The sequence below is a fragment of the Chlorocebus sabaeus genome, chromosome 10 (genome assembly GCF_047675955.1).
Source record: "Chlorocebus sabaeus isolate Y175 chromosome 10, mChlSab1.0.hap1, whole genome shotgun sequence".
Classification (NCBI taxonomy): Eukaryota; Metazoa; Chordata; class Mammalia; order Primates; family Cercopithecidae; genus Chlorocebus; species Chlorocebus sabaeus.
Window position 1 is genome coordinate 59,832,666 of NC_132913.1, and position 17,359 is coordinate 59,850,024.

The 17,359-nt window shown below is 37.9% G+C and overlaps 1 protein-coding gene across 12 annotated transcripts in view; it reads left to right on the forward strand.

Annotated features, from left to right (window-relative positions):
* Positions 1-17,359, forward strand: part of PDK1 (pyruvate dehydrogenase kinase 1) — a 119,930-nt gene that overhangs the window by 17,457 nt on the left and 85,114 nt on the right. For 9 of the 12 annotated variants that reach the window (XR_012094224.1, XR_012094225.1, XR_012094228.1 and 6 more), the window contains 3 exons: positions 7,880-8,002; positions 12,192-12,302; positions 16,607-16,720. The exons of 1 other annotated variant lie outside the window; for it this stretch is intronic. Coding sequence is in view for 4 of the 11 variants with exons in the window: in XM_073019818.1 (XP_072875919.1) it covers positions 7,880-8,002; positions 12,192-12,302; positions 16,607-16,720 (348 nt within the window). In the remaining 7 variants the exon portion in view is untranslated. The remainder of the gene's footprint in view (positions 1-7,879; positions 8,003-12,191; positions 12,303-16,606; positions 16,721-17,359) is intronic. 2 more of the 12 variants (XR_490975.3, XM_007965365.3) reach the window with 1 other exon arrangement.

Here is a 17,359-nt window from a genome sequence, read left to right on the forward strand (position 1 = left end):
GATGAGATGTATGATTTGCAAGTATAGTCTCCCATTCTGTGTGTTCTTTTCACTTTCTTGATAGTGTGCTTTGAAGTACAAAGTTGTGTTGTTTTGTTTTTTGCTTTTTAAAATAGAGATGGGGTCTCACTATGTTGCACAGGCTGGTCTCGAACTCCTGAGTTTAAGCAGTCCTCCCACCTTGGCCTCCCAAAGTGCTGGGATTACAGGTTTGAGCCACCACACCCAGCCAAAGCTTTTAGTTTTGAAATTTTTCAATTTTTTTTCACATTGCATGTGATTTCAGCCTTAAGAAGCCATTGCCTACTCCAAAGTCTTGAAAATTTGTGCCTATGTTTCTGAGAGTTTTATAGTTTTAGCTTATACATTTAAGGTCTTTGATCCATTTTGAGTTAATTTTTGTACATAGTTTGAGGTAGAGGTTCATCTTCATTCTTTTGCATGTGGATATCCAGTTGTCCCAGTACCATTTGTGAAAAACCTATTCTTTCCCCATTCAATTGCCCTGTCACCCTTGTCAAAAATCAATTGCTCATGAATGTATGGGGTTTATTTCTGGATTCTCAGTTCTATTCCATTGATGTATATGTCTCTCGTTATGCAAGTACTTAACGCCTGTCTCAATTATTGTAGCTTTAAGTTTTGAAATTTGCAAGTATGAGTCCTACAACTTCTTTTTCAGGATTATTTTGGCTATTATGGGTTCTCGCATTTCCATGGGTTTTAGGATCAGCTTGTCAATTTCTGCAAAAAACAATGCCAACTAGAATTTTGATGGGCATCATTTGGGAAGTGTTGCCATCTTGGAGTTAACAATATTAACTCTTCTAATTCATGAACACAAGACATCTTTACACTTATAACACAGGGCATCTTTATAGGTCTTCTTTGCTTTCTTTCAATAATGTTTTGTGGTTTTTAAGTGTACAAGTCTTGGACTTTTAAATTTATTCCTAAGTATTTTATTATTTTTAATGCTATTGTAATGGAATTGTTCTCTTAATTCCATTTTTTGGAGTGCCTTTTGCTAGTGGATAGGAATATAACTGATTTTTTTTGTACTGATCTTGTATCCTGCATCCTTGCCAAATGTCTTTATTAACATGAATAAATTTTTGTGGATTACTTAGAATTTTCTATATAAATGATCATGTCTCTACAAAAAGATGTAAGTGTGACTAGAACCTCTAGTGCAGTGTTGAATAAAAGTGCTGACAGGAGACATCCTTGTCTTTTTTCTGATCCTAAGGGGGATAACTTCATGTCTTTCACCATTAAGTATGATGTTATCTCTGATTTTTTTCATAGATACCCTTTATCAGATTGAGAAAGTTTGCCTCTATTCTTAGTTTGAGTGTTTTTATCATGAAAGGATATTCAATTTTGTCAAGTGCTTTTTCTGTGGAGATTGAAATGATTGTGTGGTTTCTTCTTTGTTCTATTAAGTAGTGTATTACATTGCTTTTTCTACATCAAACCAACCTTGCATTCTTGGGATAAGTCTCAATTTTTTTATGGTTTATGTTGTTTTGTTGATTTTTACATTGATGTTCATAAGGTATGTTTATTGGTCTGTAGTTTCTTGAGATGTTTTAGTTTTAGTATCGGGATGACAACTGGCCTTATAGAATGAGTAGGGAATTTCCCTCTCTTTCTGTATTTTGGAAGAGTTTTTGAAGGATTGGTATTCTTTCAGTGTTTGGTAGAACACAAAAGTGAAGACTTCCGGGCCTGAGCTTGTCTTTGTGGGAAGATTTTTGATTACTAGTTAAATCTCTATTTGTTATGTATTCAGATTTATGGATAGATATTTATAAATATAAATAATAGGCCAGGCACAGTGGCTTATGCTTGTAATCCTAGCACTTTGGGAAGCTGAGGCAGGTGGATCACCTGAGGTCAGGAGTTTGAGACTAGAGTGGCCAACATGGCAAAACTCCATCTCTACTAAAAATACAAAAATCAGCCAGGCACAGTGGTGTGTGCCTGTAATCCCAGCTACTTGGGAGGCTGAGGCAGGAGAATCACTTGAACCCGGGAGGCAGAGGTTGCAGTGAGCTGAAATTATGCCATTGCACTCTAGCCTGGGCGACAGATAAAGACTGTGTGTCAAATAATAATAATAAAATAAATAAATATCAATAATACATTTGCTATCTATTCAAATTGTCCATTTCTTCCTGAGCTGTGTCAATAGTTTGTATTTTTATTGGAATTTGTCCGTTTCATTTAGGTTATCTAATTATTACACACAATTGTTCATAGTATTCCCTAATAATCCTTTTTATTTTTGTAAGATTGGTAGTGGTGTCCCCACTTTCATTCCTGGTTTTATAAATTTAAGTCTTCATTTTTTTTTTCTTGGTCAATATAACTAAATATTTATCAATTTTGTTAATCTTTCTAAAGAACCAATTTTTTATTCATTGATTTTCTCCATTTTTCTATTCTGTATTTCATTAGTTAGACTCTAGGCTTTATTATAATTTCCTTCCTTCTGCTTGCTTTGGTGTTATTTTGCTCCTGTTTTTCTAGTTTCTAAAGGTGGAAGTTTTGGTTATTCATTTGAGACTTTTTACAACTATAAATTTTACTCTAAGCACTGCTTTATCTGTATCTTACAAGTTTTTAATGTTTTGTTTCATTTTCATTCATCTCAAAGTATTCTCTAGTTTCCATTTGGATTTTTTCCATTGGTTAATAGGAGTGGGTTGTTTTAATTGCCACATACTTGTGAATTTCTCATGTTTTCTCTTAATCATTTAAATTTCGTTCTGTTGTGATTGGAAGCATACTTTGTATGATTTCAAGTATACATCTATTGAGATTCATTTTATGGCCTAACATAGGGTCTATCCTGGAGAATGTTCCATGTGTACTTGAGAAGTGTGCATTCTGCTGCTGTTGAATGTTCTACAGATAGCTATTAGGTTTAGTTGGTTTGTAGTGTTGTACAAGCTTGTCTTTCCTTGTTAATCTGGTAATTGTTAGACCCATTGTTGAAAGTGGAGTATTGAAGTCTCCAATTATTGTTGAATTGTCTATTTCTCCCTTCAGTTCTATCAGTTTTGCTTCATGTATTTTGGAGCTCTGTTGAGTACATATATGTTTTTAATTACTATATCTTTTTTATTAATCATATCATTAAAAAATCTATTTTGTCTCTTGTAACAATTTTTGTTTTAAAGTATATTTTGTTTGAAGTTAGTGTAACCATCCCAACTCTCTTTTTGTTTTTGTTTTCATAGTGTATCTTTCCAGACTTTTAATTTAAACCTCTTTGTGCCTTTCAGTCTAAAATGTGTCTCTTTCTAGCATATAGTTAGAATTTAAAACCATTCTGCCAATGTCCACCTTTTAATTGGAATGTCAGATCAATTACATTTAATGTAATTAACAGTAATTTTGGTTTATGTTTGCCGTTTTGTCTTCAATATATGTCATACCATTTTTTATTATTTCTTCATTATTACTGTCTTTTGTTAAAATGATACTTTGTATTACATTGTTTTAATTTCGTTCTTGTTTTTGTTACTGTATTTCTTTCAGTTTTTTAAGTGATCATCCTGGCGATTACAATTAACACCTTAATATCTAGTTCAGATTAATACCAATTTACTTTAAATAATATACAGTGACTCTTCTCCTAAATAGGCCTTTGCCCCTCCCCACCCATCCTTTGTGCTGTTATTGTCATATAACGTACATTTTTATACATTGTGGGCCTGTCTACAGAGATATATAATTATTCTATGCAATTGTCTTTTAAATCAGATAGGACACAAAAAGACTTACAAACAAAAAATATACTCATATTATCCTTTATACTTACTTTTGTAATTACTTTTCCTGGTACTGTTTATTTCTTCACATGGATTCAGTGTATTGTCTAGTATCCTTTTGTTTCAGCCTGAAGGATTCCCTTTGGTATTTCTTGATAGCGTATGTCTACCAGTGATGATCTCTCTCAGTTTTTGCTTATCAGGAAATGTCTTAATTTCTCCTTAATTTTTGAAGGATAGTTTTTCTGATTGTAGAATTCTTGTTGATAGTCTTTTTCTTTCAGCACTTTGGAATATGTTACCTCACTGCCTTCCAGCCTCCATGATTTTGGATGAGAAATCAGCTGTTACAATCTTTTTGAATATTGCAAATATATGATGAGTCATTTCTCTTTCTGTTTCTCAGACTGGATAATTTCAATTGACCTGTCTTCACTATCACTGATTCTTTTCTTTCACATGCTCAAATATGCTGTTGAACCCCTGTAGTGAAATTTTCATTTCATTTATTGTACTTCTCAACTCCAGAATTTCAACTTAGTTATCTTATATAATGTCTAACATGTTTTTTCACCTTTGCTAAATCTTGATGCATATCATTTTTATTGCCATATCTTTTATTGTTGTATCATTTAAAATTTTCTATTTTGAGACATCCTCATACTTTAGTTCTTTAGTGTTTGTTTACAGAGTCTGAGTTTACTGACTCAGGTATAGTTTATTGATTGATTTTTCGTTGCCTGTGTATGGGCAATACTTTTTTTGTTTCTTTTCATATCTTGTTATTTTTGTAGAAAACTAGACATTTAAAATAATATATTTTGACAGCTCTGGAGATCAGATACTGTCCTCTCCCCAAGGTTGTTTTTGTGATTGTTTTGTAATTTTTTTGTTTTGGAGTTAATTCTGTTAAGTTTATTTGTTGTGTGTGGTCTCTGAAGTCTCTGCCCATTTAGCTTAGTGGTCAGCTAATGACTGGACTGAGATTTTCTCAAATACGTGGAATCAGTAAGTTTCCCAGCTTTGCCGGGGGACTCTGTGTTTGTATAGGAGAAGTGTTTAGGAGAATATCTTCAACTGTTAACCAGGCAGTTGACAACTGTGCCTTAACCTTTAGGTCCTGCTGGCATAGAGCAGTTAGAGGTGAGAGCTTAGGGTCTTCTCATGTCTTTCCTGAGCATGACCCTGGGCATGAGTATGGCCTTGCAGATTCCCAGGAGATAGCTGAGTTTTTCAAAGCTCCTATGGCTATCTCATTCCCTAGACCTTCCTGTTAAGCTTTTTGGTTAGCTTAACAGGTAACCAATTCTTTGCCCTAATTCTTTGCCCTAGCTGTTGTCCAGTGCCTCCTGCAGCCCTCAAATTAATCAGTTACAGCTAATTGTTTTTGACAGATGTTTCCAGGGATGGGGGTGGGGCGCAAGACTTTTGTACTGGGGAGCTCAGAGTCAGGTCAAATAAATATAGTCTTCCCAGCGGCCACTAGGCTGCTGGTTTCACTCTGATTGCATATTTATTGGAGGAAGGGGGAGCAGGATAGGAACAAGTTAAAATGCTTACTGTTCTTTTAGGGATTCAGTTGTTTTACTTTAATAAATATTCCCCAGATTGCTGCATGCCTTTAGTTAATTTCCAGAATTCTGTCAAAGTTGATTCTTCATGATTTTTGTGCCACCACCCCGCCCCCATTTTTTTTGATGCTTTGATAGAGGAGACACTTTTGCAGGTTCTTTCTCTCCTATTTTTGCTGATGTCACTCCTGCTGTTCTTTTTGAGAAGACAACGTTTATTACAATTCCTCTTCCTTTTTATGTGACCAGTTTTAGGTGTCTACTTTTGTTTAACTGGAGTTTTTAACATCTTTTTTTTTTTTTTTTTAAGCTGTGTTCTGAAATTTCAGTGATGTGACTTGGTGTGGGCCTTTTCTTATTTATTGGGCTATGGTCTTTGAACTTCCCATTATTTTCTTGATATTTTCCTTTTAACTATGTGTTTAGTCTCTTTCTGATAGTCATATTAGGAGGATGTTGGGCTTCATGACGTCATTCCCTGTTTTTTATCTTTTTTTCTCCTGTTTTTCATCGCTTCAACTTTTTATTCTATTGTGTAATATTTCCTTGACTTCAAATTCCCAGCCCTTCTATTGAACTCTTATTTCTATTATCTTACAAATTTCCAAGAACTCTTATTTTTAAAATTAATCCCTTTTTAGAATTCTGCTCTAGTTTTATTTTATTGCTCTGAGGATATTATCTTTTTTTTTTTTTTTTTAAACTAATTTGCCTCTGCACCCTGCATTGTCCATTTCCTGAGTTTCTTTTTGTCTGTTTCTCTCCTGGTTGTTCATTTTTAAGGGCTAGGCACAAATAAGTCAATAAATGGCAATGCCATCTGTTTGCTGTAAGAACAATATGAATGTATCACTTTTTTTTCTTTTTAAGCTCAGATGCTAATGTGTCTATTTTTTGGTTATTTATGTGTCAGCTGCTTGCCCATTAAGGTTTACATAGTCAAGAAAAGACCCACTGGTCTTCTGGTTTGGGACTTAAGTTGTGCTGCAGCATGTTCTTTCTTGTACCTTTTTCTGTTTCTATTAGAAGTGCTTTATTTAGCATTTTGGTCTGCAGCTGATTTCTATTGCTAATATCTATCATTGCATGGATCAAGGTTTACTGAGTTCTTAGACTCTCAGAAGAGATTACTTCTGTGCTGGTGGATGGGCTTCGCTTAGGTAATCTGTCTTTATGATGTAAAGAAAAATTCTTAATGACCCGGCAATCCCACTCCTACGACTATACCTCAAAGGATTGAGAATATTTAGGCAAAAACTTACACACAAATACTCATAGTGGCACTGTTCACAATAGTGTACAGGTAGAAACAACCCAAATATGTATTAGCTAATGAATGGATAAACAAAATGTGGTGTGTCCATACAGTGGAATATTATTTGGCCACAAAGCACTGAAATACTCACACATGCTACAAACTGGTTGTTATAACATTGAAGACATTATGCTAAGTGAAAGAAGCCAATCACAAAAGGCCACATATTGTATGATTTTATTTACATGAAATGTCCAGAATAGGCAAATATATAGGGACAGAAAGTAAATTAGTGGTTGCCTAGGGATATGGCCACTAAAGGAGCCAGGGTTTCTTTTGGAGGTGACGAATATATTCTAAAATTGACTGTGGTAATGGTTGCACATATCTATGACTATATTAAAAATCATTCAATTATATACTTTAAGTGCATAAATTATATGGTATGTAAATTATTTTTATCTTTTTTGAGATGGAGTCTCCCTCTGTTGCCCAGGCTGGAGTGCAGTGGCATGATCTCAGCTCCCCGCAAGCCTCCCAAGTTCAAGTGATTCTCCTGCCTCAGCCTCCCTAGTAGCTGGGACTACGGGCGCCTGCCACCACACCCGACTAATTCTTGTATTTTTAGTAGCGATGGGGTTTTGCCATGTTGGCCAGGCTGGTCTCGAGCTGCTGACCTCAAGTGATCTGTCTGCCTCCGCCTCCCAAAGTGCTGGGATTACAGGCATCAGCCACTGAGTCCAGTCTGCTATGTAAATTATATCTGAATAAAGCTGTTTAAAATAAAATAGGCTTGTATCGGTCTCAGAAAGACTGTTCTAGAAGCCTGCTATGTTAATTATGTTTGAATAAAGCTGTTTAAAATAAAATAGGCTTGTAAAGGTCTCAAAAAGACTGTTCTAGAAGTGCTGTCTGTATTAGGCTCTGCCTTCACCTGTTGTTTCTCCCCTCACATCCAAGGTCACATGAAGGCATCTCCTCTTGCAGTCTCTCTTTACATGTTAAATTTTTGCTTTTTCTTCATTTGAGCTTTTATCCCCATTACTTACCCTGGACTTTCAGAATCAAGACTTGGTTTTTTTCTTTCCCATTTTTTTTTAGCTTATTCAAATTATTGACATTTTTTACCTTTTATCCTTCTGCTAAAAACCTATACAAAAGTTGTTGTTTCTGTCTTTCAGCCCTAGCTGCTCTTTCAATTCTGTGTTTAATATATAATCTATAAATAACCTATGTGTTATAGCCACATGTCTTTTTTTTTTTTTTTATAGATGGAGTCTTATTCTGTCACCCAGGCAGGAGTACAGTGGCAGAATCTTGGCTCACTGCGACCTCTCTTTCCCGGGTTCAAGCAATTCTCCTGTCTCAGCCTCCTGAGTAGCAGGGATTTACAGGTGTGCACCACCACACCTGACTAATTTTTGTATTTTTAGTAGAGACGGAGTTTCACCATGTTGGCCAGACTGGTCTTGAACTCCTGACCTCAAGTGATCTGCCTGCCTCAGCCTCCCAAAGTGCTGGGATTACAGGTGTAAGTCACAGTGCCCGGCCTACATGTCATTTAAATTAAAATTTAAATGTCTTGGTTCATTTACTGTTGATGATTTTACAAACTTAACAGTGAAAACGCTGTTGGCTAAGAAACTTTAGGAACTCTGGGTGAATACACGGTTGGTAGAATGTCCTGGCTTTAGAGCTGTCATCTTATGTCAGTAGTGGTTCATTTCGTCTGGGACTGGAATTCACATGAATTAACCTAGTGAGCCTAGTGTTACTAGGAACAGGAAGTTAGGGAGGGCAGCTCTTGGTTAGATGACATTGACGTGGTGATTTTGTGCACTGAGGAGAAAACTTTAAAAATAATTGGCGAACTTCTCTTCCTTGGCCTTCCTGTTGACATTACTTATCTCATTATCTTAATAGGGTTTCGTGTTAGTTTTCACATCTCTCTTTCAATACATTTGTCATCAAAGGTACCACTCTTCTTGCCTTGAATATATACAGACTTAATGTCTGTCTCTACCATTATTCCCTCCCTTCCTTTTCCTGAAGAACTTGGATCCTCCAATAATCTATTACTGCTCTTTTGGAAACTCTTTCGCCTACTTTAAAATCCACTGGCTCCAGTTTATTGTATTGTTGACTGCAAAGCAAAGTACTACTTTGACTGTAGTTTCTAACTCTATTCCTGTGGCTTAGTTTGCCCCTTTAAACTCTAGCAAGATGATGCTTCTCACATCCTCTCTGTCCTGTCTGCTTAGCCCCTGTTGTTTTCCCATGCAGCCTGAGGCTGGAAATGGCTTCTTATTTTGTACTTGCCAGGTTGTTGTTATGGTCTCCCTGGCCAAAAGGTTAAGGAAAACCAGGAAATATTTACTCAAGTCTACCTTTTTATCTCAATATCTATTATAATATGTTCTTTACTCCCTTCATGTATTTATAGAATGCGCATACTTCTTATTCATGTTACTAGCAAATGTGCAGCAGAGCATATCATTGAGGGATGAATAATTAACAAATTGTTGAATTTCTCAAAATACCCAGAGCTCTTTATTCATCTTACTAAAATAAATTGCTTTACAGGGCCAAGAGCAATTTCAAGCATCATGCTACATAAAAGTTTTTTTTTTCTTTTTTTAACTGAGCAGAGTCTCACTTGTCACCCAGGCTAGAGGACAGTGGCACAACCTTGGCTCACTGCAGCCTCCTCCTGGATTCAAGAGATTCTTGTGCCTCAGTCTCCCAAGTAGCTGAGATTACAGGCGTGCACCATGATGCCTGGATAATTTTGTATTTTCAGTCGAGACAGGGTTTTGCCATGTTGGCTGGGCTGGTCTTGAACTCCTGACCTCAAGTGATTCACCCACCTTGGCCTCCCAAAGTGCTGGGTTTATAGGCGTAAGCCACCACACCCAGCCACAGTTCCTAATAAAGTCCTTGTATACTTTGATAGTGTAATTACTTAATTTTAGATGTATTAGAGGCAGATTTTTAAATGGGATTTCAAGGCAGATTTTTTAGTTATAAAAATCAAAATATCTCCATAATTACCATTATAAAGGTAATATATACATACTGTAAAAAATTTTTAAATATAGAAAAACTTAACTATAAGCCATTCAGCCTATTGACTTTTAATACATATTATTCAGTACTATTTTATATATACATAAATTAAAAGCAGATTTGTGTATGACAACTATATTGTTATAGGCAGTAAAATCAATAAGATTCTGTGACAAAGGAAAATGGCTATACTAGATGAGAATATAAGCTGGATACTAGCTAGGAAAATAAGTCCATGTTAACTTTGAAGGAAAACAAAAATTATACGTAAATAAATTACTAAATTTGATTTGCCATACTGTTTATTTGAGTTGAAAAATGATATAAAAATGTAAAGACCTTACATGCCTTACGAACACATCAGAAAGTGTTCTGGGGTTCTAGGCTGTAAAATTGCTTGTAGATGTAAACACAAAGTAGCGGTTCTGTTTTTTCCTCCCTGAAAATGAAAATTATACTGTTTTTTTCCTGTTAAAGTAATTGTGAAGAAAATTCAGAAACTGAAAACCTCAAACAAGAAGAGAAAATTACTCATTCTACAGACAATAAAATTATATATCATTTCAGACCTTTTTATAATAGAATTTTTACAAAGTATTATAAATGCTTCTTTGTAACTGGTTTTTTTTTTCCTGCTTAACAATATCTCTTAAGCCAGCATATAGAGTTCTGTATAATATCTAATTAATGGTTAACAGTATCCTATTTTAGAATGTACTTTCTTTTAACTAATCCCCTAGTTTTAGGTATTCTGCATAGAGCTATGATGGATGTTCTCATACATGCTTTGCATGCTTTTCTGCTTATTAGGATAAATTTTTGGAAGTGATTATTGTTGTGTGAAAGGTACATGCATTTTTTTTTTTTTAATAGAGGCAGGGTTTTATTCTGTCACCCAGGTTGGAGTACAGTGGTGAGATCATAGCTCACTACAGCCTCGAAGTCCTGGGCTCAAGTAATCCTCCTGCCTCAGCCTCCTAAATAGTTGGGATTACAGGCATGCACTACCACATCTGGCTAATTTTAAAGTTTTTTTGTTTTTGTTTTTGTTTTGTTTTGTTTTTTTTGTAGAGATGGAGCTTCACTATATTGCACAGGCTGGTCTGGAACGGCTCGGCCCAAGTGATCCCCCTGTTGTGGCCTCCCAAAGTGTTGGGATTATATGTGTGAGCCACCACACCCAGCCAATATATGCATTTTTTCTTTTTTTTTTTTTCTTTTAATTAGAGACAGTAGCTCACTCTGTCACCCAGACTGGAGTGCAGTAGTGCAGTCATAGCTTATTATAGCCTCCACCTCCTGGGCTCAAGTGATCCTCTTTCCTCACCCTCCCAAGTAGCTGGGATCACAATTGTATGCCACCATGCCCAGCTAATTTTAGAAAATTTTTTGTAGCAATGGGGTCTTAACTCTGTTGTGCAGGCTGATCTCAAACTCCTGGCTTCAAGTGATTCTCTTGTCTCAGTCTCCCAAAGTGCTGAGATTACAAGCATGGATCACCATGCCCAGCCTAATACTTGCATTTTTATTATTTTTATTTTATTTATTTATTTATTTATTTTGAGAAGGAGTCTTGCTCTGTAGCCCAGGCTAGAGTACAGTGGTGCAATCTTGGCTCACTGTGACCTCCATCTCCTGGGTTCAAGCAATTCTTCTGCCTCAGCCTCCCAAGTAGCTGGGACTACAGGCATGTGCCACCACACCTGGCTAATTGTTATATTTTTAGTAGAGATGGGATTTCGCTGTGTCGGCCAAACTGGTCTTGAACTCCTGACTTCAAGTGATTCACCTGCCTCTGCCTCCCAAAGTGTGCTGGATTACAGGTGTGCATGTTTGATTCTAGTCACCACGCCGCCCACCAGAAAAGAATAACAAATTATAGTTACATACAAGATAGCGTTAACTTGTGTCCAGTTCTGTGCTATAATGCACTGTTAATGAGACTCCCGGCAATATACAAAGCCACAGCAGTATTATGATGGAGTTTATTATTAGAATTTCACATATTAGAGGAGTTGGGTTGGGTTCAGCAGCGAGGGAAATGCTTATATTGGCAACTTGGATTGTGTTGTATTCATTTTCAAAAGCAGCGCTCAGGCCAGGTGTGGTGGTTCATGCCTGTGATCCCAGCACTTTGGGAGGCCGAGGCGGGTGGATCATGAGGTCAGGAAATCAAGACCATCCTGGCTAACATGGTGAAACCCTGTCTCTACTAAAAAAAACAAAAACAAAAAAATTAGCTGGGTGTGGTGGCAGGCGACTGTAGTCCCAGCTACTCGGGAGGCTGAGGCAGGAGAATGGCATGAACCTGGGAGGCAGAGGTTGTAGTGAGCCGAGATCGCGCCTCCGCACTCCAGCCTGGGTGACAGAGCGAAGCTCCATCTCAAAAAAGAAAAAACAAAAACAAAAAACGCAGCACTCTCCCACCAGCAGTTAAACTGTGATGCTATGAGTATGTGTTGATATTTTGCTGTTTTGAGGACTTGGGCATAGAGCATGATCCTTTTCTTATCTTAGATGAGTGACCGAGGAGGTGGTGTTCCTTTGAGGAAAATTGACAGACTCTTCAACTACATGTATTCAACTGCACCGAGACCTCGTGTTGAGACTTCCCGCGCGGTGCCCCTGGTATGTTATCAAGAAATAGTGAAGTGTGTTTCTGTCAATTGCCTTCCACATGCTCTAGCTGTAAGTTAAGCCATCATGTAGGGTACTCCACAAGGAAGAAGGAAGCTCTTAGAAATGCACACTTTCCCCTACATTTAAACAACCTTCAGAACACTTTTTTTTCTTCCAACTGAAATGGGCACAAGACAGAGATCTGGAGTTCTTGTTACAACATTTGATCATGATATAGCAGTAGTTTTCCTGTGTAAAACCATTTTTCAAAATGTGGTTAACCACATTATTTCTAATGTGGGGAATAAATTACTGGTTTTAGCAGTATTTGGTCAACACTGAATTACTTTTTAGTGTTTACTTTTTTCTCAAGTATTTGTCATTAGAATGATCTCATATCCTAGACTAAAAAATAAGACTAAAATTCTAATCTGTTCAATCACCAACCTGAAGTCTTAAATTATAATTTCTTTGATGGTGTTTTTATTAATCTTAGTTCCACCTATTTTCAGGTTTAATAGGATCAACTTTTGAATTGATTCCATCCTTATCTTTATGTTCTAACTTCCCCACAGAAAGTATGTTGCCAAAATTTTGTCTGTAATTCTAGAAGAGCTCTATTCTTCTTGGCTTGGAAACCTCTCTGACATTTCCAGTAGAATTATGCTGTAACATGATGGGATATAGTACAAGATAGATCTATTTTAGACCCCTTCCTAGGAAGTTACTAGGACTTTATTCTGATAGTTTTGTGTCCAGAATTGGTGGGTTCTTGGTCTCACTGACTTTAAGAGTGAAGTCGCAGACCCTCGTGGTGAGTGTTACAGTTCTTAAAGTTGGTGTGTCCAGAGGTTGTTTATTCAGATGTTCAGATGTGTCTGGAGTTTCTTCCTCCCAGTGGGTTTGTGGTCTCACTGGCTTTAGCAGTGAAGCTGCAGACCTTCGTGGTGAGTGTTACAGCTCATAAAGGCAGTGCGTCTGAAGTTGTTTGTTCTCCTGGTGGGTTCATGGTCTCGCTGGCTTCAGGAGTGAAGCTGCAGACCTGTGCCGTGAGTGTTACAGCTCATAAAGGTTGTGCGGACCCAGAGAGTGAGCAGCAGCAAGATTTATTGTGAAGAGCAAAGAACAAAGCTTCCACAGCGTAGAAGGGGACCCAAGTGGGTTGCTGTTGCTGGCTTGGGTGGCTTGCTTTTATTCCCTTATTTGGCCCCACCCACATCCTGCCGATTGGTCCATTTTACAGAGAGCTAATTGATCCATTTTACAGAGAGCTGATTGGTCTGTTTTACAGGGAGCTGATTGGCTCATTTTGACAGAGTGCTGATTGGTGCATTTACAATCCTTTAGCTAGTCATAAAAGTTCTCCAGGTCCCCACCGGATTAGCTAGACAGAGTGCTGATTGGTACATTTACAATCCTTAGCTAAACAGAAAAGTTCCCCAAGTCCCCACCCGATCCAGAAGCCCAGCCGACTTCACCTCTCAGTTTTACCAGATGCATACCACAAATTCTGTGGCTTGTACTATAGTTGAAATGCTTGCTCTAATAATGTCCTTGTCCAGTTGAGATACATGGCTTCTAAGAGTTGGCATCCATATGTCAAGGGGCAGACAGACAATGTCAAATAAGAAACAGCATCTTTTCATAAGTCTAGTTTTATGCTAAAAAGTAGAGGGAGAGACGGGAGCTGCTGTTTTTGTAGTAAACAAATACTGTAGAATTTTTGTAGAGAGTGGCATAGTGAGCTAGTCCAGACTCTGGATCTAAACTCTTTGGTTCCATTTCTGATACTGCTGCATCTTAGATGTGCAGCCTTGGGGAAATTATTGACCTCTGAATGCCACAGTTTCCCCGGTTAGAAAAATGGAGTTATTGTGAGAATTCAGTGAGTTGATATATGTGAAAATGCTCTTTATAGTGCCTGGCTCATGGTAAATGCCATGTAAGTGTTTGTTGTTTTAGGATATAAAATGTATGTGAATTTTTAAGAAAACAGGAGGCTTGACCTGAACAGGCTCCCCCATCCATCTGCATGCCCGTAACAAAGCTAAGACTGTTACTAATTTCTTGCAGAGCCTCCTTTCTGCTGACGTCACTTTGTAGATGGTCCCAGTCAGCAGGCAGTAGGGTAGCTGGCAAAAGGCCAGCAGATGCCCACAGGAGTGGCTTTCTTGTCCACCTGGTTACTGAAGGCTTCTTCCCTGTGGATACCTTCTGGTGGGTCTTTGCATGGATAGGCTAGCTTTACACTGTAAGTCCAGAGAGGAACATCCACACGTCTCTCTTCCAGACCTCCTTCTCATCCTTCACTCAGTTTTGATCTTTCCGAATCTTTAACAAGCCAGCCACTTTTTGCCACCGCCCGTGCTGGAAGGGTTTACTTTCACCCTGTCTTTCAGGTCTGCCCTCCAACCCTGACAGGGATTGTAGTAGGAACACGGCAGCCTACTTTCGGATGGTGATAGCACATGGGGTAATTCCATCAGTGGACCCAGAAGCCCAGCCAGCTTCACCTCTCAATCCCCCCTCTAAACAGGACACTGCAACTGCTGTTGGGAATTGGGCAATGACCGCTGTAGCTACTTCCTGCTGGACAGGGACGAAGAAGGGGCCCTGCAGTGTAGTGGCCTCCAGAGGGGAACTCTTTAGGCCAGTGAAAGGGCCAGTGGGTGAGTCCAGGGGTCCTCGGTAGAAGTTGTTAGTTGAGCTCATTTGGGGTTCCATTTGTAAGACCATCTGTAGCTTGATGGCCTTGATTCTAGAGGAAACAAATTTGACAAGGAAGTTAAAAATACAGGGCCTGAAGGTGAGTAATAGCAAGATGGCTGTCACAGGACCTAGAAAGGGGAGAAGCCATGTTGCCCAATGCCAGAGGTTGATGTGAGAGTTTGAAAGGCATTGTCTGATTTCAGAATACTTTTCCTGTAAACACTGGGTGACATCTCGTTCTATGCCTGACTGGTTAGTGTAAAAACAACACTCTTCCCCTAAGAAGATGCAGAGTCCTCCGTTCTCAGCAGTGAGGTCTAGGCCTTGGCGGTTTTGGAGAGTCACTGCCGCTAAAGAGAGTATTTGGGATGTAGAGTAAGGATAGATTTTGTTATTTCTTGCTAACTGTCTGAGAAATCCTTTGAGTGTTTGTGGTAGTAGGTTAATGAAGTAGATAAACTGGATATTCCGGTTCCTGTAGCAGTGGCCATTTTTAACCCTGTAAGTAGGGGTATGGTTGTATGGCCCTGCGCTGAGGGACTTGAGCTTTGAGGGGCACTGATAGGGTCTGATTTCCATGAGATTAGAAGTTAGGATAATATATGTTACACTGTTAGCTTTTAGCAAATTTTACTTTTATTGAAAACCTTGTAAGTTTGGGATTTCAATTATTCTTTGCTATTAATAAGATCTTCTTCAGTCCATATTAACTTAAAATTGGTATAGATGGCTCCTTCCTGATTCTGTAACTACCTTAAGCGCTCACATTTGAGCAGACCGAATATTAGGCAATTTTCCTAACTCTGCTTCTACAAGAGTTTCCTTATCACTTACTGAATACCCATTGTGTCTTTTTCCCTTAATGCCTGGGAGGAAACATCTATCGTCCTGTCCTGAAGGGAGTTCCTCCTTTGTGTGGTTGGACCTTCAGATTTAGATCCCCTGTTAGGAAACCTGCTGGGTTAAGGATTTTTGATAGGAAAGCTATGGGTTGTCAGTGGCCTCAGTGCTTTCAGGCTATGCCCTTGTTTACATGGACAACAAGGTGGTATTGGAGTATTATAGGGTTACAGAGAAGACCTTCAATTATCAATTACAGGTTTTAAATTTACCCTGGCTTGTAAATGAATAGGGTACACTGTTTTTTCTTTGCTACTATCTCTCTCTTTGACTTCTTTGTCTCTTTCTGACTCTCTTTGTCTCTTTGTCACTCTCCCTGCCTCTGCCAGCCACTTATGCAGCTCTTCTCCCCTCTCCTGGAGAAGTCCGTAGACCAAGAACCCACCGGAAGGAACCAATTCCGAACACAATACGATCAAGCAGGCAGCAAGGAAAAGCAATATGCTTTTTCCAGACCAACCACAAGTCTTTTTATAGAAAGAATAAAGAGTTTTAAATGACCAGAGGGAAGTTAGCTGATACAGTACTCGAGTAAACTTCAGTTTAATCATTATTAATGCTTAAATATTAATTATATTAAATATAATGCATCTCTCAGATATAGGCTCTGAAAGCCCGAGGGTCCTCAGTGGCATCTATCTTAATTAGAAAAGTATTACAGTGTGTGGCTCTCTGAATAGAATTTTGTTTTTCTCATCAAATAGGCTGGTTTTGGTTATGGATTGCCCATATCACGTCTTTACGCACAATACTTCCAAGGAGACTTGAAGTTGTATTCCCTAGAGGGTTACGGGACAGATGCAGTTATCTACATTAAGGTAATAGCTGTAGTCTTCTTGATTTAATATTTCTTTTGATGATAAGAATAGATGCCCATACTTAACTGTAATGAAATTTAACTCTACCACATGCTGTTTACATAGAAAAAAGATTATGGTTTTTTGCCTGGGTTCTCACCAATTTTGATAGATGATCCCCTCAACTATGGGGAAAGAGATTTGTATCCTGGAGTGATCAGGACTCTGGCTATTAATAGGAAAAAAATTGGGTTAAATTAGAGAATCATAAGTTATATATCATACAAGTTTAATTTTAATGTAAAACACATGAATGAACATTGATATACCAAACTTTTGATGTACTGCCAAGGCCTTTTCTTTGTATATGGGTCTGCAGTTTGGAGTGTCACATTGTCTTTTTTTGCAAAAGCTGTACTGACAGTGCATCATTTTAGTTTCTTTAAAAAAACAAGTGCATACTCTTTTTGGACTTCTATGCTGTCCTTTACAGATACCTCCTGACTGATTTGACGGCAAGTTTTATGTGACTTTCCTTCAGGAGTCTTTCCAAAACATTCATCTTAGTTTTCAAAGAAACATTCCCTTTTTTATTCTTTGCTAATGTAATAGATTTTGTAATTATGACAGAACTGTACAAACAGATTTGGGAACAAGCAC